Source organism: Cricetulus griseus, chromosome X (assembly GCF_003668045.3).
Source record: "Cricetulus griseus strain 17A/GY chromosome X, alternate assembly CriGri-PICRH-1.0, whole genome shotgun sequence".
NCBI lineage: Eukaryota > Metazoa > Chordata > Mammalia > Rodentia > Cricetidae > Cricetulus > Cricetulus griseus.
Window position 1 is genome coordinate 1471874 of NC_048604.1, and position 24499 is coordinate 1496372.

Below are 24499 nucleotides of genomic sequence, written 5' to 3' on the forward strand. Positions count from 1 at the left end.
TTAACACTCATTGGCCCTTCCCCACTATAGGCAAAAGTGACTGCTAATAATGACAAGAACCGTACCTTCTCTGTTTGGTATGTTCCTGAAGTGACAGGAACTCATAAGGTGAGTCTTTGGCTGAGAAGGATGCTGGTAGCCATGGGTAGTTGGCAGGGGGTCCTTTACCTCATCCTCACAGCCTGCCCCTTCTGGAAACAGGTGACTGTACTCTTTGCTGGCCAACATATTGCCAAGAGCCCCTTTGAGGTATATGTGGACAAGTCACAGGGTGATGCCAGCAAAGTGACTGCCCAGGGCCCTGGTCTGGAGCCTAGCGGCAATATCGCCAACAAGACTACCTACTTTGAGATCTTCACTGCAGGTAAGGGAAGGCAGCTGAGGCCTAGCCAGCCACGGGGAGGGGGGGTGGGGGGGGCTGTGCTGGAGTCCCAGAGCTGAGTCTGTGCCTTGGGACAGGAGCTGGCACAGGAGAGGTGGAAGTCATCATCCAGGACCCTACAGGACAGAAAGGCACAGTGGAGCCTCAGCTGGAGGCCAGGGGTGACAGCACCTATCGCTGTAGCTACCAGCCCACCATGGAGGGTGTCCACACTGTGCATGTCACCTTTGCTGGTGTTCCCATCCCTCGAAGCCCCTACACTGTCACTGTTGGCCAAGGTAGGCCTGGCCATGGATGCTTCTCTACTGTGGTGCTGTGGTCTGGGCCTCCCAGGAGAGGAGTAGGCCACTGGAGCTGTTCCACTGAAGCCGTTGTTTGGGAGCCCCAGTCTCTGAGCTTCTACTGTCTGGGCAAGCACTATCTTTCCTTCCCCATACTGGGGCCCTTCTTGCTTCTCTTTCTTTTCTTGTCCCTCTTGTCTCTTCTTTCCATGCTTTTGCCTTCGGAAGAGCTCGCTCCAGCTGTCTAGAAACCTGCTGCTCTCTGCTCTGCCCACGGGGTCAACGGTATTTGGATATATCTTTCTCTTGGTGGGGAAGGGTGGGTGGAGGTATTGGGGCTGGTGTCAAAACAGTTGGGAGAAAGCCTGCCATGTCCCTACTTGGGGTGTAGGTTTTGGTTCTTTCTTGCATGTGCCTTACCAGCCTGTTGGGCCAAACTCTGAGGAGCCCTCCAATCACAATGGTCTGGCTTGGTATAGCAAGGGAAGGGACAACCAGACCCAGTTTCCAGCAACTCAGTTGGCCTGTTTGCCCACAGCCTGTAACCCAGCTGCCTGCCGGGCTGTTGGTCGAGGCCTCCAGCCTAAAGGTGTGCGAGTGAAGGAGACAGCTGACTTCAAGGTGTACACAAAGGGCGCTGGCAGTGGGGAGCTAAAGGTCACTGTAAAGGGCCCCAGTAAGTTTGTCTGGTGGGGTGGTGGGCGATGGACCTCAGGTCATAGTTAGACAGGCCTGAGTTCTTCCTTGTCTTTGCAGAGGGTGAGGAGCGTGTAAAACAGAAGGATCTAGGGGATGGCGTGTATGGCTTTGAATATTACCCCACAATACCTGGTACATACACTGTCACTATCACATGGGGTGGCCAGAACATTGGCCGCAGGTAAGTTCCCTCCACTACTAACCATTTCTGAGCCCTCCCATCTCCCTACCTGGTGAGGGACTAGTGGCATCTTTCTGCCTTGCTCACAGCTGTTGGGCACAGGGCAGTGCCTCTTGGTGCTTACGTATGTGGTGTTCTTGCTTGTAGTCCCTTCGAAGTGAAGGTGGGCACTGAGTGTGGTAACCAGAAGGTGCGGGCCTGGGGCCCTGGACTGGAGGGCGGTGTTGTTGGCAAGTCAGCAGACTTTGTGGTAGAGGCCATTGGTGATGATGTGGGCACCTTGGGTAAGTTGGAGGCTTCAGAGTGGGCACCTGAAGCAGAGGGTGACAAGGGAAGCCTACCCCAAGGCTCCAGGCACCAATAGGATTGATGGCTGTTGTCAGGTTTCTCCGTGGAAGGCCCATCACAGGCCAAAATCGAATGTGACGACAAGGGTGATGGCTCCTGTGATGTGCGCTATTGGCCCCAGGAGGCTGGCGAGTATGCTGTTCATGTGCTGTGTAACAGTGAGGACATCCGTCTCAGTCCTTTCATGGCTGACATCCGTGAGGCACCCCAGGATTTTTTCCCAGACAGGGTAAAGGGCACAAAACACTGACTTGAGCCTTGGCCTTCTACTTTTGCTTAAGAAGGCTTTTGGGGATGGGCATTATCATATTTTGTCAGTGAGATTGGGGTCAAGAGCTCCGACCCTGGCTGGTATTCCCAGAACCATGTCCTGCCATTCTATGTCTTACTTACTGCCCTGTCTGACTTTGATGGCCTTGTCTTGTTCTGAGATTAGATTGTTTCTTACCAGGTGAAGGCACGTGGGCCTGGATTGGAGAAGACTGGTGTGGCTGTCAACAAGCCAGCAGAGTTCATAGTTGATGCCAAGCATGCTGGGAAGGCTCCTCTCCGAGTTCAAGTCCAGGTGGGATGCCTACCCATGTTGGGGTAGGACTGGTAGGCTTCTAGCCCTGGGTACTGACCAGCAGGCTGCTTGCTTTTGCCTGCCTTACAGGACAATGAGGGCTGCCCGGTGGACGCGACAGTTAAGGACAATGGCAACGGTACTTATAGCTGCTCTTATGTGCCCAGAAAGCCAGTGAAACACACAGCCATGGTTTCTTGGGGAGGTGTCAGCATCCCCAACAGTCCCTTCAGGGTAAGCCAGCCCATGGGCTATTAGCCCATTTCCCCAGAACCCCTTTGTTCATATAGCAGTTTTTAAATAGATCAAGCTTGCATACCAATATAGTTTTGACATTTTCAGTGAACTTGAGTTTTAGTATATTTACAGGGTAATTGGCAGATATCACCACAGTCTAGTTTAAAACATTTTTGTTATTCTTAAAGAAACTCTTATCCTTTCAACTTCCCTTAGCCCTTGGCAACCACTGATCTATGGATTTGCCTTTTCCGGGCCTTTCACATTGATGCAATTATATACATTATAATTATATATATTATACACAAACACATTGTGACTTTTTTGGTGTGTGTGTGTGTGTGTGTGTGTGTGTGTGTGTGTATTTTCTTTTTGAGACAAGATCTCACCATGAAGACTAAGCAGGCCTAGAACTTACTCTGTAGACCAGGCTGGGTTTGAACTCACAGAGATCAAGTTCTGTGATTAAAGGCGTGTACTACCATGTTTGCTCTATGACTTTTTGTTTGTTTTTTTCACTAAGTGTCATAGGAAGTTTTTTTCACATTGTAGCATGTCAGTACTTCATACCTGTTTATGGCTGAATACTTTCTATATCACATTGTATAGATGGAAAATGCTATTTAGTCGATATGTGTTATTTTGGGCTATGTGAATACATTTGGGTAACTGTGTGAACCTAGGTGTTTGTTTCTGTAGGAGTAGAATGACAGCATCATGCAGTCACTTTTATCTGTTTGAGGAACTTCTAGTTGTCCCAAGGTAGCAGCAGTATTTGGCCTGTCTACCAGTAGTAGTTGAGGGAGCCTCTCATCTCTCCTGTCATAGACATGTCATATCTTTTCACTTGCCCCTGTACCCTACAGGTGAATGTGGGAGCTGGCAGCCACCCAAACAAAGTCAAAGTGTATGGTCCAGGAGTAGCCAAGACTGGGCTCAAGGCGCATGAACCCACCTACTTTACTGTAGATTGTACAGAGGCTGGCCAGGGTAAGGCCTAGTCTTGAATGGGAGGACAGGTGGGTAGGCTGTCTCCATGAAGTCCTAGCCTCCTCTTACCCCACTTCTCAATTACAGGAGATGTCAGCATTGGTATCAAGTGTGCCCCTGGTGTGGTGGGTCCCACTGAGGCTGATATTGACTTTGATATCATCCGCAATGACAATGACACCTTCACTGTAAAATACACACCCCGTGGGGCTGGCAGTTATACCATCATGGTCCTTTTTGCTGACCAGGTAGGTGTTATTGCTTCCAGGCCCTAGACTGCTAAGTGTTGGGACTGCTGTCTTCAGCTATTTTCCTTCCATCACTTGCAGGCCACACCTACTAGCCCCATCAGAGTCAAAGTGGAGCCTTCTCATGATGCCAGCAAGGTGAAGGCTGAGGGTCCTGGCTTAAGTCGCACTGGTAAGGATGAGTATTCTGTAGAAGGTTGAGTAGAACCAAGGGTAGGGAACTCAAGAGTAGAGTGCCTCAATTTTGTTATGTCTCCTCAGGTGTTGAGCTTGGCAAACCCACCCATTTCACGGTCAATGCTAAAACTGCTGGGAAAGGCAAGCTGGATGTCCAGTTCTCAGGGCTGGCTAAGGGAGATGCAGTGCGAGATGTGGACATCATTGACCACCATGATAATACCTACACAGTCAAGTATACTCCTGTGCAGCAGGTAGGTATCTTCACTTGCTGCAGCCATACCCTTCCTTATATGGTAGGGTAGGTAGGCTGCTGAAAGAAGTTTATAATTTGTCACCTGGGAAGGGGGCTGAGGAACAAAGCTAGTGTCTCTTACACTTGCTTAAACTGGGCAACTGTAGGCCAAAGACACTGGAGTACTGATTAGTGACCCCTGCTCTTCTTACCAATTTCAGGGCCCAGTAGGTATCAGTGTCACTTATGGAGGAGATAACATCCCCAAGAGTCCATTTTCAGTTGGAGTATCTCCAAGCCTGGACCTCAGCAAGATCAAGGTGTCTGGCCTTGGTGACAGTAAGTAGTCGCTATATTTGCCATTGACATTGAGGAACACTTAACCCCACCCAGCTGAGTCTTTCTTGGGGCTACATAAATAAATGATGGTTGATGTTTTTCCCTACTTTCATCATTCCAACAGAAGTGGATGTTGGCAGAGATCAGGAGTTCACAGTGAAGTCAAAGGGTGCAGGTGGTCAAGGCAAAGTAGCATCCAAGATTGTGAGTCCCTCAGGTGCAGCAGTGTCCTGCAAAGTGGAGCCAGGTCTAGGAGCTGACAACAGTGTGGTACGCTTTGTGCCCCGAGAAGAGGGGCCCTATGAGGTGGAGGTGACCTATGATGGTGTGCCTGTGCCTGGCAGTCCCTTTCCACTGGAAGCTGTGGCTCCCACCAAACCTAGTAAGGTAATTGGGTTTGGGAGTCTATAAGGGAAAGCCTTCCTTCCTTCCTTTCACAGATCTGTCTGCCTCTGAGTTCTAAGTGCTGGGATTAAACACATGCACTACCACACTCAGCTCCCATCTTCCTTTCTGAAGGCGCCCTATTTTCTCCAGATTTGTCCTGACCCTTTGTTGTTTCTGTCTCTCTTTGGGTGAGGAGGAAAGTTGGGACAAAAGGAGGTAGATGAAAGTTGGGCTGGTATCTGCTTCTGTCTGATCTCCTCTTTCCTTCAGGTGAAGGCATTTGGACCAGGGCTACAGGGGGGCAATGCAGGTTCCCCTGCCCGCTTCACCATTGATACAAAGGGAGCAGGCACCGGTGGCCTGGGCCTGACAGTAGAAGGCCCTTGTGAAGCACAGCTTGAGTGCCTGGACAATGGGGATGGCACATGCTCTGTGTCTTATGTGCCCACTGAGCCTGGGGACTACAACATCAACATCCTTTTTGCTGACACCCACATCCCTGGATCCCCATTCAAGGCCCATGTGGTTCCTTGTTTTGATGCATCTAAGGTGAAGTGCTCAGGCCCTGGGCTGGAGCGGGCTACTGCTGGTGAGGTAGGGCAGTTCCAAGTGGACTGCTCAAGTGCTGGCAGTGCTGAGTTGACTATTGAGATCTGCTCTGAGGCAGGACTGCCAGCTGAAGTATATATTCAGGATCATGGTGATGGCACACACACCATTACTTACATTCCTCTCTGTCCTGGGGCTTACACTGTTACAATCAAGTATGGTGGCCAGCCTGTGCCCAACTTCCCCAGCAAGTTGCAGGTGGAGCCTGCTGTGGACACTTCAGGTGTGCAGTGCTATGGACCTGGGATTGAGGGTCAAGGTAAGGAGGCTTGCTATAGGGGAATAGCAGTTATAGGGTACAAAGAGTCCTACAGCCACAGCCTCCTCACTGTGGCCTTTTCTAGGTGTCTTCCGAGAAGCAACCACTGAGTTTAGTGTAGATGCCCGGGCTCTTACACAGACTGGAGGGCCACATGTGAAGGCCCGTGTGGCCAATCCCTCAGGCAACCTGACAGAAACCTATGTGCAGGACTGTGGTGATGGTACATACAAAGTGGAATATACTCCATATGAGGAAGGTATGAATGTGCTGGGGGTGGTACCTTAGATAGGGCAGGGAGTGAGTGTAGAAAGCCCAATTCTTCCTGATCTGCCCTTCCAGGAGTACACTCTGTGGATGTAACTTATGATGGCAGCCCTGTGCCCAGCAGCCCCTTCAAGGTGCCTGTAACAGAGGGCTGTGACCCCTCCCGTGTGCGTGTCCATGGGCCAGGCATCCAAAGTGGTACTACCAACAAACCCAACAAGTTTACAGTAGAGACTAGGTGAGTGAGCCACTGAAGATGGCAAGGGCAGCCTATGGGCTTGTGAACTTCAGGTAATGACAGATTGTCTGTTTGGAATAGGGGAGCTGGTACAGGTGGCCTGGGCTTGGCTGTTGAGGGTCCCTCTGAGGCCAAGATGTCTTGCATGGATAATAAAGATGGCAGCTGCTCCGTAGAATACATACCCTATGAAGCTGGCACCTATAGCCTTAATGTCACTTACGGTGGTCACCAAGTGCCAGGTAAGGAGAGGATGATGAGGATGGAAGTATGACTGTCTGCTAATATCCACAGTCTCTTACATAGCTGCCATCCTTTTGTCTCAACCCCCAGGTAGTCCCTTCAAGGTCCCTGTGCATGATGTCACAGATGCATCTAAAGTCAAGTGTTCTGGGCCTGGCCTAAGCCCAGGCATGGTCCGTGCCAACCTCCCTCAGTCCTTTCAGGTGGACACAAGCAAGGCTGGAGTTGCCCCACTACAAGTCAAAGTGCAGGGGCCTAAAGGTAAGAGTTCACATACCTGGGAACATGTGGAAGCTAGGGAAGATGGTAGAAGGGCTTCAGGTAACCACAGAACCAGGTAGAACTCTAGAGAAGGTATAAGGGACAGGAATTGGCCACTGAATAAATGTGTCAAGAGAGAGGGCCTAAGGACACATGCATATGTTTTATACTACAGGGTCTTGGAGTTGTTCCTGAAATTGGGTAGTTAAGGACATGATAAGGTCTAGGCTTTGGACCCAGTCTTAATCCTCCAGTGAGATGGGATTGGGAATGGGTACAAGGAGCCAACCTAAGGTTCTGTCCTTGGGACTGGGGCTAGGCCTGGTGGAGCCAGTGGATGTAGTGGACAATGCGGATGGTACTCAGACTGTCAACTATGTGCCCAGCCGAGAAGGGCCCTATAGCATTTCTGTGCTATATGGGGAAGAAGAGGTGCCACGGAGGTAAGAAGCAGGGTTCACTGTGTATACTGGGGGCAGGCTGAGTACTGAAACTTTTCTGATGGCTCATAACACCCTGATCCCACAGCCCTTTCAAGGTTAAGGTGCTGCCCACCCATGATGCCAGTAAGGTGAAGGCCAGTGGACCTGGACTCAACACCACTGGTGTGCCTGCCAGCCTGCCTGTGGAGTTCACCATTGATGCTAAGGATGCTGGGGAGGGCCTGTTGGCTGTCCAGATTACGGTGAGCTTGCTGGCTTCCTGGGCTGTACTGCATCTCCAGGCATAGGGAGGAGAGGCGAGGAATAAGACCTGGGCATATAGAGTATAGAGCTGTGGTGGGCAGGTGGCCCAGTCTGCCTGGAGTTGTACTTGTAAGGGAAGGGCCTCTGCTTCTGGTCTGCTACATTAGGATGTGTAGCAGTTTTCTCCAAGTTGAAAGGAACAAACTATCTCAAATACACATTCATTGGTAAGCATGGTGCTAAAGCCTATAGTGTTTCAGCTTCTTCACATGTAATATTCTCACAGGACAGGTGTAATGTTACAACATTGAGATCTTTCATGGAAGCTCCTAGTGCTGAGGCTGGGCACCAAGCTACTCTTTTGTCATGTCACAGAATACTGTATGTTTGGGAGGTTTCCATTCTGGACTCTGCTATATGCAGGCAGCCTCAGGGGCCATGGGGATAGAGGGTCCAGAAACTATCCCTGTTATAGCAGTATTGGGGGTTTCTATAGAAGGCTGGCTTGGACCGACCTCCCCTGTGCTTTGCTACACAGGACCCTGAAGGCAAGCCCAAGAAAACACACATCCAAGACAACCATGATGGCACATACACAGTGGCTTATGTGCCAGATGTGACAGGCCGGTATACAATCCTCATCAAATATGGTGGTGATGAGATCCCCTTCTCCCCATACCGTGTCCGGGCTGTGCCCACTGGAGATGCCAGCAAGTGCACAGTCACAGGTGAGCCAGCCCACTATCGGCCCCCGTGGCACTAGGCACGGGACTTGGGTGTGCCTGTGTGCAAGGGCTCGCTGCTTGGGGCAGCGTGTGGGAGTGGGGGCCGCCCCCTTGAGTGACTCACCTGACCTTTCTCCTTGCTCTCTGCCCTCTCACCTCAGTGTCAATCGGAGGTCACGGGCTAGGTAAGCTGCTTGCTGGGGCCACTCCCAATGCCCCTTCTGCCCAGAGAGGCAGTTTCCTTTCCTCTTCATTGCTAATTCATTCCCAGGACAGTTCCAGCTGCAGCTCTAGGCAAGGACAGAGTGGGGGAGGCTGTGCAGACAAGGCCATGGGCTGGAGGGTCAGGGCCCAGGGAGGTTTCTAGAGCTAAGCATGAGTGCTCTGGTTCTCCCCTCTCTGGGCCTCCACTTCCCCATCTGAGAACTCGGGTTGCAGCTGAGAGCTTTGGGGTGAAGTGTATCCTAGGAGGCACCCCACTGGGACTTTGGGGGTCTGGGGATCTTGGCACCTCTGGGGATGGGCAACAGGTGCTTCCTTCTCACAAGGGCTCCTGTGTGGGCTCAGGGAACAAGGTGGTTTCCTCCACCCAGTGGGAGTCTTCTAGCCCTCATCAGATCCACAGACTTCCATCCCTGCCTCCCAGGGGCATCTGCGTCCTGGGCTGAGGGAGGTGCATGAGTGGGTGGGGCTGGCTGGTGGTGCAGTGTCAACTGCTTGGGTGGCCAGCATGGTGGGGCCTGGCCCAGCCTCAGAACCCCAAAGTGCATTCCTGCGACCCATCTCCTTTCCTTCTCTTCTATTCCCTCAGCAGTGACGTTAGTTAAGACAGTCCCTATTAGACAGGTTTGTCTGCCCCAAGACAGAGACACCCCAGGGATACTGATAAGACTACAATTATTTACAGGCTTCTGAAGGCTGTAGGCCTGGAACTTGGGTAGGTGGCCAAGGACAGGATTATATGATAGCTAGGTTTTTGTGGCAGAGGCTAGATTGCTTTGTAGAACAGCACATGGAATTGGAGATGACATATATGTACACAGGGCAGGAGCGGGGAGAATAGGCTAGGGGCTTGGAGTGGCCTCAATTTTTCTGACCATTATGTGTGGAATGGAGGCAGGCAGCCCAGTAAGGGAACTTAAATCACCTTTGGGCAAGCCAAAAGGTTGGCTTGTGCCAGGTCAGTAGCCATTGGGACATTAAGCAGTAAATAGCCTGATTAACCAGTATACTTCAAGGATGCTATGGTTAAGACCTGCTGATAACCTAGAGTCTGTATACAGAAATGAGGAATTAAGTAGCTGTCAGGAGAGGGCCCAAGTCATTAGCTAGATGATACAAGGCAGGCATGCAGGAAACTTATAGGGCAACATGGGTATCAGGCAGCCAGGACTATAACTAAAGATGCTGAATCTCATGTTGCCAGTGTGAGACTAAGGTCAATAGGGGGACTTGGTGGCAGGCTGGTAAAAGGGGCAGTCCTTAAACTTGGTCCTCAAGTAGGTTTGGTGCTCCTAGCTGCTTTCCTTGTGGGAGGCTGGGCTGCAGGGGTGCTCTTGCTGCCAGGCCTTACAACCCACAGCTCCCAAGCCTCTACAGCTGAGCCCCAGATCATAACGTCACCGTCGTTTCCCTTTCCTCGGGCACTATGGGGCCCTAGAGGCTACTTAGATGCTTTACCCTTGCAACCCTGTGTGGTGGCTTGGGTCTTCTATCCTCTGTTCCTTGAGTACTGTCACTGCTTTGCCAAGCCTGCTGTGATGTATTGCATGGGTGCTAACTGCTGCCTCCCTGCTGCTTGCTCTTGTCTATGCCAGGCTGTGCTGGGCTGCTTCTCACTACAAGCTTCTGGTTGAGCAAGCGTTCTCAGTCGTCAGGAAACTCCAGTTTCACCTTCAGGCCTCGGGGGTGGATAGGGAGGAAAGTGTCACATTCCCCACACTGCAGTAGGACTCCGCCTCACTGCGTCCACACATTATAGTACTGGGTCTCAGGGCCAGGCCACAGGGGCGCAGGTAGCCATGGGCCTAGCCAGAGTGCTGGTTTTTGTCAGCATAGGCCATGGTACCAGGTGAGGCAGAGTTGGCAAAGGAGGTGGCAGTAAATGCTTGTGCTGGGATGGGATGGTCCCTTACTTTTCCTCCCAGGTACCTCAGTGCCACCTGTTGGGCCTCTCTCATAAAGAGGCTTGAGGTGGTCAGGAGAATCCTTCCTGCCTTCTGAGAAACCACTCACCATCCTGGCTTGGGGTATGGGTTGGGCTAGGGGTACGGGCTGGCTGTGCTTGACTGTAGCAATAAGAGACCTGAATGGGTGGCAGGCTGAGTAGCTCAAATGCTAGGCTCACCTGCTGGCTCCCCTCTGGGGATCCACTCTGCCCTCCCAGGTGCTGGTATTGGCCCCACCATCCAGATTGGGGAGGAGACAGTGATTACTGTGGATACGAAAGCAGCAGGCAAAGGCAAGGTGACTTGCACTGTGTGCACACCTGATGGCTCAGAGGTAGATGTGGACGTGGTGGAGAATGAGGATGGCACCTTTGACATCTTCTACACAGCTCCCCAGCCGGGCAAATATGTCATCTGTGTGCGCTTCGGTGGCGAGCATGTGCCCAACAGTCCCTTCCAAGTTACAGTGAGAAGGGGCCAAGGACGGGTGGGCAGGGAGATCTGGGAAAGTCCTAGTCTGTCCTTCCAGGCCCCTCTATGGCAAAAGTCTCCAGCTCTCCCACTTTGCCCTGCAGGCTTTGGCTGGGGACCAACCCACAGTGCAGACCCCACTACGAACTCAGCAGCTGGCTCCACAGTATACCTATCCTCAGGGTAGCCAGCAAACCTGGGTAAGGCCTAGCCTGGTCTATTGTTTAATTTTCCTGACCCATAGGGACACTTGGAGCTGGCCATCTTGGTGTCTCATGTGACCCTGTTCTACCATATGTGCAGAGAAACCTCAGATCTTCTTGTAGTTCCTCACCTGGTTTTTCTTTCTCCACCACAGGTTTCAGAGAGGCCCATGGTGGGTGTTAATGGGCTGGATGTGACCACCCTGAGGCCCTTTGATCTTGTCATTCCCTTTACCATCAAGAAGGGAGAGATCACCGGTGAGTGAGGGCTGGGAAGGAACTTGGAAACCAGTGATGCTAGGTGTGCCAATTACCTGTCCTGACCTCAAAACCATTATTCTGTAGGGGAAGTTCGAATGCCCTCAGGCAAGGTGGCTCAGCCTTCCATCACTGACAATAAGGATGGTACTGTTACTGTGCGCTACTCACCCAGTGAAGCTGGCCTGCATGAAATGGACATCCGCTATGACAATATGCACATCCCAGGTGGGCTCACTGCCTTTTTCTCACCCCATCATTGTCCCCTATTGCTACCATCTCAGAAAGAACAGGCTGGAATGGGGTTATAGGTCAGTTGGTAAATTGATTGCCTAGCATGCATGAGGTATATGCCTATAATCCTGGAGGAACAGGAATTCAAGGTCATCCTCAGCTTCATAGTGAGTTCAAAGCCATTCAGAGATACATGAGACCCTTTTTCAAAAAACTAAAACAAAAGACTAGTGCGTGAATGGGGCTGGTGGTATTCCATGTGGCTTCTATTCCTGCCTCAGGAAGTCCTCTGCAGTTCTATGTGGATTATGTTAACTGTGGCCACGTCACTGCCTATGGTCCTGGCCTTAGCCATGGAGTGGTCAACAAACCCGCCACCTTCACTGTCAACACCAAGGATGCAGGAGAGGGTAAGGAGAAGCTCTAGCCCAAGTTGTCCTCCCTTGGCTGAGGGCTGGTATGGGAGATGATCCTGAATGGAGTTCTTTACCTCGTCTTCCTGACTCTGCTGAGCCATCAAGTCAACTCATCCACCAAGGCCCAGCAATGCTTCCCTGGGCACAGTTCCCACCCACTCTTACCTGTGATGCTTTTCAGGAGGCTTGTCTTTGGCCATCGAGGGTCCATCTAAAGCAGAAATCAGCTGCACTGACAACCAAGATGGAACATGCAGTGTTTCTTATCTGCCTGTGTTGCCTGGTGACTATAGCATCCTGGTCAAGTACAATGACCAGCACATCCCAGGCAGCCCCTTCACTGCAAGAGTCACAGGTGGGGAGCATCAGGAATAATGACAAGAACAGATGGCAGGGTGGGCACAGTCTTTTGTGGCTGGATCCATAGTGACTAATGGCTTACACTCTTACCAGGTGACGATTCCATGCGTATGTCCCACCTAAAGGTGGGTTCTGCTGCTGATATTCCCATCAATATCTCAGAAACAGACCTTAGTCTACTCACAGCCACTGTGGTGCCACCCTCAGGCCGGGAGGAGCCCTGTTTGCTGAAGCGGTTGCGCAATGGCCACGTGGGTAAGAGGTTAAAAGTTGGCAAGCATTTCTGGGAAGGAGGGAGAGCCAGGTGTGGGAAGGTGGAGGCAGGAGAAATCAGGGGAATCAGTCATTGGCTACATAGTAAGTTAAAGCCATCATTGCCTTTGGGGTGGGGGAAGGAGGGAGGCTATGGGTTCACACACACACTGTTGATGGCTCTACCCTGTGCCCAGGGATTTCCTTCGTGCCCAAGGAGACAGGGGAACATCTGGTACATGTGAAGAAGAATGGCCAGCATGTAGCAAGCAGTCCCATCCCAGTAGTGATCAGCCAGTCAGAGATTGGTGATGCCAGTCGTGTGAGGGTCTCTGGACAAGGTCTTCGTGAAGGTCATACCTTTGAACCTGCAGAGTTTATTATTGACACCAGAGATGCAGGTAGGCAGTGGTGGCCTGCCAGCTGGGGCAATATAGCTTCACTTGGCATTCTGGCTTATAGCTGCTATCTATCCCCCAGGTTATGGTGGGCTCAGTCTGTCCATTGAGGGTCCTAGCAAGGTAGACATCAACACAGAGGACCTGGAGGATGGTACATGCAGGGTCACTTACTGTCCCACAGAGCCTGGAAACTACATCATAAACATTAAGTTTGCTGACCAGCATGTGCCTGGTGAGTATGGCAGCCACACCCCTGTGATTTGGCAGCCTTCCTGGACACACTTCAGTGTCCACCTGTAACCTGTGCAGGGTATGGACTTTCCTTTTTTTCCTACAGGCAGTCCCTTCTCTGTGAAGGTGATGGGTGAGGGCCGGGTGAAAGAAAGTATCACACGCAGGCGACGTGCCCCTTCAGTGGCCAATGTTGGCAGTCATTGTGACCTCAGCCTGAAGATTCCTGGTAGGGAAAAGACCAGAAGGGTTCCTAGGGTAACCCTAAGCACAAGTAGAGACAGGGCTTTGCTCAGCAAGCTATCTTCTACTTGTAGAAATTAGTATCCAAGATATGACAGCCCAGGTGACCAGCCCATCAGGCAAGACCCACGAGGCAGAGATCGTAGAAGGAGAGAACCATACTTACTGTATCCGATTTGTGCCTGCTGAGATGGGAATGCATACAGTCAGCGTCAAGTACAAGGGCCAACATGTGCCTGGGAGCCCATTCCAGTTCACTGTGGGGCCTCTTGGGGAAGGGGGTGCCCATAAGGTTCGTGCTGGAGGCCCTGGCCTAGAGAGGGCTGAAGCTGGAGTGCCAGGTAGGTGTGCTTGTCTAATTCTTGCTATCCTGGGTAGGCCTAGATGGGTGTTTAGAGGAGGTAGCTAGCAGTTATGTTGATCTTGGCTTTGTTTGGAGTTGTCTGGGGGTGGGGAACCAGTTCTCTGCTCCATGAGCACACACTGCTTTCCCACAGCGGAGTTCAGCATTTGGACCAGGGAAGCTGGTGCTGGAGGCCTGGCCATTGCTGTTGAGGGCCCCAGCAAGGCTGAGATATCTTTTGAGGACCGTAAGGATGGCTCCTGTGGTGTGGCCTACGTAGTTCAGGAGCCAGGTACTGGAAACAGAATTGGCTGGGGCAGGGGGAGTGTGGGTGTTTTGACCCCAGGTGTTACATAGTCTCCACTTGGCTCTTATTCTTGATCTTGAGGTTCCAGGGACACCCAAGCTGGCTGTGGAAGGCAATAGGCCTTTCCTAGGCTAGCTCTTGGAGATATGTGACATCTCTAATACAGCCTATGTTTTCTTCCTGTCCAGGTGACTATGAGGTCTCAGTCAAGTTCAACGAGGAGCACATACCTGATAGCCCTTTCGTGGTGCCTGTGGCTTCTCCGTCTGGTGACGCCCGCCGCCTTACTGTTTCTAGTCTTCAGGTGAGGCACTGAGAGAAACTGCCCACCTGGGGCTCCTGGGCCCGGCCAGACCAGAGTCACCATGGCAAACAGGCCTCAGCTCTGAGCTGAGTGGCCCACCCAGAAACAACTCTGGGTGCTAGGTTTCTGCTCTGGCCGGGTACAGCCCACGCTTGGGGTTGGCAGGAGCTGCCCTGCCCACCGTGTGGCGTTTTTCTCGTGTCTCAGGTCTAAAGGCTTTGAACAGAAGCCTGTGCCCATTGAGCACCAGGGCTAAGGTTTAAAGAGGGACAGCCTGCTAGAGCTGAGTGCTACCTATAGGGTGGGGCCACCTTCCCTTTCTGCTGCCTGGGTGTGTAATTGTTGAGTACACATTTAGGGGATAGGAGGTTGGGGGTGTGTCTGTGGCTTGCTGCCCTCACAGATCAATGGCTCTCCCTCTTTAAACCATGTTGGATACCAGATGGGTAAGTTACCCTGTGGGTCTCCTACTCTTCCATTTTCCCTGGCTCTAGCCATCCTGTCTAACCACATCTGCTGTGCTTCTAGGAGTCAGGGTTAAAGGTCAACCAGCCAGCCTCTTTTGCAGTCAGTCTGAATGGAGCCAAGGGGGCAATTGATGCCAAGGTGCACAGCCCCTCAGGAGCTCTGGAGGAGTGCTATGTCACAGAGATTGACCAAGGTGAGGCTCTATCCCTGTCTAGCCATCCAGCCATCTGCCCTATTGGACTAAAACCAGGCTTGAGTGTACACATGGAAAATAATGATTCTGTAAGCAATCAAAATTGGGCTCCTCAGCTTTCCAGATTGATAAAACACCCATGAAGATAATGGCTTTCCAGCATGGCCACTAGGAAGAAAGCCTTAGAAGTGCCATACATGACACAGAGACAGAGACAGTCTATCCCTGTGGCTAGAGGAATAGCAGTTCTATTGAAGCATACTAGTTTTCCCCCTCCCCACAGGTCCATGACCTGAAGCAAATTCCTTGCTAAACCTGCTGCTAATCTGTTGCTAGCATGGTATTAACAGTACATGGTCTAAGGAGGCAACAATGTGGGCATTTTGCTTGTCAGTCCAAAGGACTCAACAGTAGACTTCTTAGGTATCTATAATCTTAGTCCTCAGGATGTATGTGTTGTTGGGGTGGGTACCCAGTACAGTTCTGGAAGCAGAGGGGTCTCCATGGAGCAGTTGAGTTCCTGCTGGTGGCAAGAAAAATGAAAGGGATGGTTAGTACTAAGGCTATTCCTTTTAGATACCATTTGCTTGTTAAATACTGAAAAGTACCCTAGGCCCATGACATGTCCTTCTGCATCTCAGATAAGTATGCTGTGCGTTTCATCCCACGAGAGAATGGCATCTACTTGATTGATGTTAAGTTCAATGGTACTCATATCCCTGGAAGTCCCTTCAAGATCCGAGTTGGGGAGCCTGGGCATGGAGGGGACCCAGGCTTGGTGTCCGCCTATGGAGCAGGCCTGGAAGGTGGTGTCACAGGTAGGTTCATGGGTATATTTCTGAGTGTGGATGCAGTTGTTAGGGCCCTGCATCCAAGCTCTTAGCAACAGGAAGCATGTGGAAGTATCAAGGCTGTGCTGGGTGGCTGAAGACAGGAGAGCCAGTGACATACACTCTGCCTGACCTTCCATGCTCCCAGGGAGCCCAGCTGAGTTTATCGTCAACACAAGCAATGCAGGAGCTGGTGCCCTTTCCGTTACCATTGATGGCCCCTCCAAGGTGAAGATGGATTGCCAGGAGTGCCCTGAGGGCTACCGTGTCACCTATACCCCTATGGCACCCGGAAGCTACCTCATCTCCATCAAGTATGGTGGGCCCTATCACATTGGGGGAAGCCCCTTCAAAGCCAAGGTCACAGGTGAGCCCCAGGCTAAGCTGTTGGTGCCCATTCAATGCCTTGATATTCTCTAGCTACTTCTCAGTTTCACCTATTCTGTCCTGCAGGTCCCCGTCTTGTTAGTAACCACAGTCTTCATGAGACAACATCTGTATTTGTGGACTCCCTGACAAAAGTTGCCACTGTTCCCCAGCTTGCAACCTCAGGCCCAAGTCCCACTGATGTCAGCAAGGTAGTAGCCAAAGGCCTGGGGCTGAGCAAGGCCTATGTAGGCCAGAAGAGCAGCTTCACAGTAGACTGCAGCAAAGCAGGTAAGTATCCCTGTTTCTAGCTCTGGAAGTACAAAGTCAGAAATCACAAGACAGTCAACATGTGGAAAGTACAGGAACTTAGGGGTATGATTGTTGCTTTGGGGGCTACTTTATATTTGGGCTTCCTGGAGAAGTAGCTTAGTGGTTAAGAGTACTGGTTGCTCTTCCAGAGGACCTGGGTTTTGTGGGTTTTTTTTTGTTATTTTGTTTTTTTTTTTGAGACAGGGTGGAGCCTATATGGCACTCACTCTGTAGACCAGGCTGGTCTCAAACTCAGAGATCCACCTGCCTCCTCTGCCTCCTGAGTGCTGGGACTAAAGGCATGTGCCACCACTGCCCAGTTTATATAATCAGTCTTTCTTTCTTTCTTTCTTTCTTTCTTTCTTTCTTTCTTTCTTTCCTTCCTTCCTTCCTTCCTTCCTTCCTTCCTTCCTTTCTTTCTTCCTTTCTTCCTTTCTTTTTTGAAGACTCAGGTTCAAGTCCAAGCACCCATCTATATGGCAGTTCACAACTATCTATAACTCCAGTTTCAGGGAATCCAACACCCTCACACAGACATACATGTAGGCAAAACACCAATGCATGTAAAATGCATTGCCAGTTGGTGGTGGCACACCCCTTTAATCCCAACACATGGGAGGCAGATCTCTGAGTTCAAGGCAAGCCTGGTCTACAGAGCTAGTTCCAAGACAGTCAAGGCACAGTGAAACCCTGTCTAAAAGACGTACGTGTGTGTGTGTGTGTGTGTGTGTGTGTGTGTGTGTGTGTGTGTGTGTGTGTCTGTCTGTCTGTCTGTCTGTCTGTCTGTCTGTGTCTGTGAAGAAAATGTCCTGGAAGACCTGGGATTTGTCTTCTGGTGGCCTAGGTGGGGTATGAGAAGCTTGTTGGGAAGGGGTATTGTTCTAAACAGGCAAGGAACAGGATGTAGAATAGGAAGAAGGGCTCAGAGCAATTACAGCTGAAGGAAGGGGTTAAGGCTAGTCACTGAGGCCTATTCCTACCTCAGGTAACAACATGCTGCTGGTGGGGGTGCATGGCCCAAGGACACCCTGTGAAGAGATCCTGGTGAAACACATGGGCAGCCGTCTCTACAGTGTCTCCTACCTGCTCAAGGACAAAGGGGAGTACACACTGGTGGTCAAGTGGGGTGATGAGCATATCCCAGGCAGCCCATACCGCATTATGGTGCCCTGAGCCTGACAACTATGCCAGCCAGAATCTCCCATAGCAAAGAGCAACCTCACACCTGTCCCACCCCCAAGAAGTCCATTTTCCTTTCCTGAGCCCTGGGCCCTCCCTTAGATCACTCTGGCCACTCTGTCACTGCAGTCTCCCCTGCCCTGCGCTGTGCTCACCTGCCTCTCTGGGCTTTCACTTGGGTAAAGGGAGCCATTTGGTGGCAGCGCCTGACTCCTTTGGTTCTGGGAGGGTGGGAGTTCTATGTACAACCACTTGCTAGTTCTCTTTCCCAGACAAGAGGAATAAAATTTTGCTTCCATTGTCCTGTGAGTGTCTGTATCTTTCATGGAAAGAGTGATGAAGTCCAAACTGGCAAGGGTACCAACAAGGCATAGGTATAGGCTGTGGGATCTCCAGGTAGCACAGTCTGTATTTGCTCTTTGTTTCACAGAGATGGGTATATGATGTACCTAGAATGGCATAGGATCAAGTAGGCAAAATGTGGGGCATTAAGATTAATTGCTAGCTAGTTGGTGATCGCTAGCAGTGATGATCAGGTAAACTGTCTTAGAAATAGCATCAAGGCCTAGCCGTCTCTTAGATACCATGAACATAATAATACCAGCTCTTAGTGTTTGGCTTTTGAGGTGGGTTTGAGGTGCTTTGGCTGTCCTGAACTCACTCTGGAAACCAGGCTGGCCTCCAACTCAGAGATCCATCTGCCTCTGCTTCTGCCTCCTGAGTGCTAGAATTAAAGGTGTGCCCTACCACTGCTTGGCTTATTTTGATATTTTGGAGACAGGGTCTCACTATGTAACCTTGGCTGGCTTGGAACTCATTATGTAGACTAGGCTGGTCTCAAACGCACAAAATAAGGCACCATTACAAAGATTCTCCCTCTTACAACAGAGTGTATATACTTCTTCATCAATGAAGGAGGGATACCCATTCCTACGGAAGGAAGCATAGTGCTCTGGTCCTAAGTATTCTTTTTTGGTTGGTTTTTGTTTTTTGTTTGAGACAGGGTTTCTCTGTGTAGCTTTGGAGCCTATCCTGGCACTTGCTCTGGAGACCAGGCTGGCCTCTAACTCACAGAGATCGGCCTGCCTCTGCCTCCTGAGTGCTGGGATTAAAGGCGTGCGCTACCAATGCCCAGCCATTCCTAAGTATTCTTGATGGTCCTCTCTTCTATCCTCAAATGCGACTTGTAATATAGAGCCTCCTTGCTACAAATGCAGTGGGGAAATCTCTTGGTCTCAGTAACCCCTTTCTGCATCCTTTGTATGAGGATGGTTCCCTGTGTCCCCTAGAGCTAAAATTAAACAACATTCTAGCTCCCAGTGAAACCTACAGATGGCTGGGATATCTCCTTGAAACGGACCTAGCCCTATGCAAGGCTCTCAAGCCCACTGTCATCACTTCACTCATCTGTAGTCAAGGGCCAAGAAGTCAGGTTATCTGGGACAAGACCTACACTGCAGGTTATATCCTCTTTCAGCTCCTAGCACTCAACTCATTGGCATGACCTCTGCTGGCAACCCATAAGGCAGGACTTCAGAGCACTTGGCCAAAAGCTAGTTATTCAATAAGAAACATACAGGGGATAAAGGACTAAACTGCTGAGCTAAGACAGTTCCATGACTCTGGAAGGTTCTGTACTCCACTTCTACACTAGAAGTAGGTAGAAACAGGTATATCTGGGATCCTCACTTTTGTGCATCTGAGGCTGCCCAGGCCCAGAAGACATTGCCCAAGAGACAGGCAGATACAACTAGATAAAGTCCTTCCCTTGGTCCATTGGTATTATTGTTGAAAAGCCAGGATAGAGAGTAGGGCCCAACACTCTGGGAACCTCAAGAAGCTGCCCACCTGGACAGGGGGTTTTCTTTTTCTTTTTGCCTTCGAGACAGGGTTTCCTGGAACTCGCTCTGTAGACCAGGCTGGTCATGAACTCACAGAGATCCATCTGCCTGCCTCTGCCTCCCAGCCACCTGGAGAGGGGGGAAAGTATCAAAGGCAAGTCCAAGAAGGTACAGCACTAACAGAGGGGCATATGACACCTGCAAAAGTATGCCTGCCATCCTTAATTGATCCTTTTAAAAAGAATTAACTATGGGCTGAAGAGATGGCTCAGAGGTTAAGAGCACTGGCTGCTCTTCCAGAGGTCCTGAGTTCAATTCCCAGCAACCACAAGATGGCTCACAACCATCCGGAATGAGATCTGGTGCCCTCTTCTGGCGTGCAGGCATATGTAGAGGCAGAATGTTGTATACATAATAAATAAAATCTTTTAAAAAAGAATTAACTATAATTGTCTGCCTGTATGTATGTCTCTGTACCACATCCGTTCCTGGTGCCTATAGAAGCCAGAAGAGGGCATTTGATTGCCTGGGTCTGGAGTTAGAGATGGTTGTGAGCCACCATAATATGGATGCTGAGAATTGATCAATTCGGGGTCTTGTGGAAGAGGAGCAAGTACTCTTAGCAGCTGAACCATCTCTCCAGTCCCATGCCTACCATTCTTGACAGACCCAGCCACACAGTCCCAGAGGCTACCAGGAAAAGGCAGGTGGCCACCTCAGCTGATTCTGCAAACAACAAGGCCACATGACCTAGAATCTGCCTAACCACAAGAGTCCATGCCTTGGCTCTGTTGGCCAACCGGTGCTGGAAGCCAAGAGATCAAGGTCGCATGGCCATATGTCTTCCACTGCCTGACTTCCCTCCCACCCAGTGAGACCAAGAAGGGGACCAGGAGATGATTGGCTCTAGCTGAAAGCAGGGCCCAGAGACTGCAAGTTCAGGTTGGACTAAGGGTAAGGTGAGTCACAGGGCAGGCCCAGCTGACCATTCCTCCTCCCTTAGCCAGACAGCCCAGACACTCTGCTCAAACCCCCACCCACCCCCATAAGGAAAGGGGGACAATGCCTTCATAGAGCTTCCCTCAGCCATGGGGGTCACAGCACTCATACCTCACTAGGAAATGGCCAGTAGTCCCTTGGGCTTCTAGAGGGCTGGCCCAGGCCAAGGGGGGCAGGGTGAGAATAGAGCAGAGGGAGCAAGCAGCAGGTGACCTTGGAAATAACCCACAGAGGCTGCAGACATCAGTGGAGGAGCAGATACCCATGCACATGCCAGGCAGCCAGGGCCTGAAAGAGAGGCAGGGAGACTCAGGTGGGTGTCAGGAGGGGATCAACCAGGTGAAGGCAGGCAGTGATATGACAAAGTGTGTGGGGAACCTTGGCGGATTCCATGGCAGGCGAGGTTAACCGAGGCAGGGGACAAACGTGCCAGGCAGACAGCGCTTAGTGAGAAGTCTTATTAGAAAGGGGAGGGAGGGGGAAGGAAAAAGAACAGAGGTAAAGACACACAGAGACAGAGAGAGGACAGAAGAGAAGAGGGAGACAGGAAAAGCCCTGTCTGCCCCAGGGGAACAGCGGGAAAGAGATCATAAGTGGGTCTTTTAAAGGGGTCCTTTGCCCCTGTGTGGAGACTAGTAGTCATGGAACCCTGGGCTGACCAGGGTACTGCCTGAGTGCATTCTGCCAGGTGACAGGGGCAGGCCAGAATAATGCCTGAATCCCTACAGACAGAGGGCACCAGTTTGAGTCATGGTACCTGCCAAGGACTACCAGAGACAGGGCAGTGTATGACAGTGCCCTCCGTGTCCCTCTCCTCATCGCCCAACAGAGGGCCAGTGTGTGTCCTTTCTCTGCAACACCCATACCAGAGAGGACTCCGAGATCAGGCTGCCACAGTCAGTGAGAGGGGCCCAAGGGGCAGAACACTAGCCCACAACAGGCAGTCCCAGGCCAAATTAAGTGCAAGTAGAACTTGATCTGTAGCCAAAGCAGAGCCCTTGATTTGAGACAGCTGGAGAGGCTCTGCTTGTAGGTGCCAAGAGTGGCCACACTGTCTCCAAAAGACCCTAGGGTCCTACTTGTGGGCAGGGACATACTGGGATCAGCTTCTGGAGACCCTGGTGTATGAGACCCTGTAGAAAGTCACAAGCTTTCTCTACAGGACTTCCCTTGTGTACCCCAAGAAACACTAGAGCCAGGGACTGAAAAACCCCAGCTGAATGAGGCCAAGATACAAGTGATCTAGCAACAGAACAAGATTCCCCTTCTGGTGAGCTACACTTTTCATGTGACATGTCTTTGTTACCTCAGTACCCCCCCACCCAAGAATGTGATAACACCTCTGACAATAGCCTCCAGTGTTGTGACATGGTGGCCAGCCAACTCTGCCTACTTCTTGGAGAGTGGTTCGTGTTGGTTAGTTCTCCCGCTCAAGCTCAGGGACACTCGGAGAACAGGGCACAGTGGGAAGGAGAGGAGTCCAGTGAATATGAGATTCATGGGTGGTGGTGGTGCAAGAGGGTTGTGGGACCAGTTCTGGGTCATGGCCAGAGGCATTGTGATGTAATTCCATGGTTACCCAGATTGGGTACTTGGCCAAACTTCCTGGCAAGCATGATTCTGTGACCTTCGAGGCCTGCATCTCAGGGGAAAGAGAATGAGAAGATCCACAATCCACAAGGTTGTCTGCGCCTTGGCCCTCCACAGAGGTTTCCCCTCGGTACTTTTTTTGGGTGAGTGGGGTGGTTCGACACAGGGTTTCTCTGTGGCTCTGGAGGCTGTCCTGGAACTAGCTCTTGTAGACCAGGCTGGTCTCGAACTCACAGAGATCTGACTGCCCCTGCTTCCTGAGTGCTGGGATTAAAGGCGTGTGCCACCACCGCCTGACCCCTCCGTACTTGTCCTTTTCGCTGGGGAAGGAACTAACGCCCCCAAAATGGATAAGCCCAAGTTTTATCAGAAGGCATTGCCAAAAGATACTCTGATCCCACCCCGCCTTTACCTCAATGGCTGTGCTCTTTATCGGAAGTTCTTTTCCTTTGTCGGAGGCTGACTAACTCCACTAATGAGAAATCACGACCACCGAGGAAATCCACCCCCTTGTGACGGATGGTTGTGTGTTCCGTGGTTGTCAACGAATCACGAATATTTTCTTTGAGGGTTTGAGGTACGAGCAGTCAGATGTGGCTTCAGTGTATTTCCCATTCCTCTTTGTTTAGTTCTGGAGATTGCACCTGAGATGCTTGCTGTTTATATCTCTTGCTAAAACCAACAAAACCTCCCAAATCCCACCCCCCCACCACCCTGTTTTTGGACATGGTCCTGCCCATGACTCATTTTGAACGCGTACTTTGTTTCAGGCAGGTCCCAAACTTGCGTTCTTCATGCCTCAGCTACTCATGTAGCTGTGATTGCATGTATAAACCACAGATTAACTGGAAACTGCCTAGAGACATTCAAGAGACCCGTGGCTCCTCGAATTGGCTCGGCTTTGGGCTTCTTGGGTGATCTTAGTGCAGCTTCAGACTCTCTTAAGAAGGGCTGGGGATGTAGTCAGTATTAGAGCACTTCCTAGTATTAACAATACCTGGGTTCCATCCCTAGCAATTCAAAAAACAAGCCTTTTGAAAACACTCTAGTCGGTGGGTGGGTGATGTCCCATACCTTCAGTCCCAGCACTTGGGAGGCAGAGGCTGGCGGATCATTTGTGAGTTTGAGGACAGCCAGGGCTACAGAGTGAGTTCCAGGAAACCCTGCCTCTGAAAACCAAAAGAAGAAAAAATACCTACTAAGTGTCTAAAGTGCTTGTGTTGGGCTTACCACATGGGTTCTCTTTACTACCCCAGTCGGTACACAGGCCTCCTTAGCACAAGGGTTTCTTCTGTTGACTTTTTATAAACTCTATTCTTCCTGGAAATTCATGGGACCTAGTGTGTAAGCTGTTTCCTGTTAAGGGTCTTGAATTTAGTCACTGGAAGATTGTTGCCATCAGAGTACCCACATAGCCTGCAACCTTCAACAGTAGTCTTTTTTTTTTTATTTAGCCTGATGCTTTCAGGAGACCATTTCAGGAGTTGTTGCTTTTGCCAATAATTCTCCCTTTCACTGCTGTACACAATACTTGACATTTGGGTGAACCACAGTTTGTTTGAGCAGTGACTGTTATGTTTTTATTTAAAAGGAGGAAAAGAGAAAGCTATTATTTATTATTGCAACTAACAGCCTTGAAGGTGTATCTATCTCTCTAGGATAATTAGCTCTAAGCAGAATTAACAGGGGAAACATGAACATTTAAAATGGGTGTAGTGTTGCATGTGTGTAATCTTAACCCTCAGAATGTAAAGTTGGAAGATCAGGAGTTCAAGTCCAGCCTTGGATACATATTGAGATCCTATCTCAAAAACAAATAATAGGGGCTGGAGTGATGTCTTAGTGGTTAACAGCATATACTGATCTTTCAGGGTACCAGAGTTTGGATGCCAGCATCCACATAGCAGCTCATAACTACTGTAACTTGAGTTTCCAGGGAACTGGACTGTTAGGTGTTACAGTTCTGAAGGGAAAGGTGGACTGGTAGATGGGAACCAAGGAATACAACAAAGTCACACTGCACAAGAGATTTATTGGGAAAGACACAGAAGGGAGGGTAGCTTCCTCTGCTCAGGGGAGAAGCAGCAAAGAACTGGCTTTTATGGGGTATTTTGGTGGGTGGGTAGAGTTTTCTAGGGTGGCCTGGGACTGGAGGGATTTTGATGCCTGATGT

General features: G+C 50.6%; 1 protein-coding gene across 2 annotated transcripts in view; it reads left to right on the plus strand.

The window, feature by feature from the left end:
• Positions 1-18205, plus strand: part of Flna (filamin A) — a 26051-nt gene extending 7846 nt beyond the window's left edge. Inside the window, exons 7-48 of one of the 2 annotated variants that reach the window (XM_027432436.2) lie at positions 31-108; positions 202-364; positions 460-660; positions 1202-1339; positions 1420-1543; positions 1691-1827; positions 1927-2120; positions 2343-2456; positions 2547-2690; positions 3560-3683; positions 3771-3931; positions 4013-4103; positions 4193-4362; positions 4565-4682; positions 4807-5069; positions 5340-5937; positions 6023-6196; positions 6280-6442; positions 6524-6684; positions 6776-6946; positions 7266-7389; positions 7475-7631; positions 8171-8360; positions 8519-8542; positions 10744-10991; positions 11101-11196; positions 11355-11457; positions 11545-11685; positions 11973-12101; positions 12289-12462; positions 12561-12722; positions 12917-13120; positions 13200-13352; positions 13458-13580; positions 13669-13935; positions 14092-14229; positions 14433-14548; positions 15077-15209; positions 15851-16027; positions 16188-16406; positions 16493-16696; positions 17703-18205. In XM_027432436.2, the coding sequence (XP_027288237.1) occupies positions 31-108; positions 202-364; positions 460-660; positions 1202-1339; positions 1420-1543; positions 1691-1827; positions 1927-2120; positions 2343-2456; positions 2547-2690; positions 3560-3683; positions 3771-3931; positions 4013-4103; positions 4193-4362; positions 4565-4682; positions 4807-5069; positions 5340-5937; positions 6023-6196; positions 6280-6442; positions 6524-6684; positions 6776-6946; positions 7266-7389; positions 7475-7631; positions 8171-8360; positions 8519-8542; positions 10744-10991; positions 11101-11196; positions 11355-11457; positions 11545-11685; positions 11973-12101; positions 12289-12462; positions 12561-12722; positions 12917-13120; positions 13200-13352; positions 13458-13580; positions 13669-13935; positions 14092-14229; positions 14433-14548; positions 15077-15209; positions 15851-16027; positions 16188-16406; positions 16493-16696; positions 17703-17890 (6957 nt within the window). In that variant the 3' untranslated portion in view covers positions 17891-18205. The remainder of the gene's footprint in view (positions 1-30; positions 109-201; positions 365-459; positions 661-1201; positions 1340-1419; positions 1544-1690; positions 1828-1926; positions 2121-2342; positions 2457-2546; positions 2691-3559; positions 3684-3770; positions 3932-4012; positions 4104-4192; positions 4363-4564; positions 4683-4806; positions 5070-5339; positions 5938-6022; positions 6197-6279; positions 6443-6523; positions 6685-6775; positions 6947-7265; positions 7390-7474; positions 7632-8170; positions 8361-8518; positions 8543-10743; positions 10992-11100; positions 11197-11354; positions 11458-11544; positions 11686-11972; positions 12102-12288; positions 12463-12560; positions 12723-12916; positions 13121-13199; positions 13353-13457; positions 13581-13668; positions 13936-14091; positions 14230-14432; positions 14549-15076; positions 15210-15850; positions 16028-16187; positions 16407-16492; positions 16697-17702) is intronic. The other variant, XM_027432438.2, reaches the window with a different exon arrangement.
• The last annotated feature ends 6294 nt before the right edge of the window (positions 18206-24499 follow it).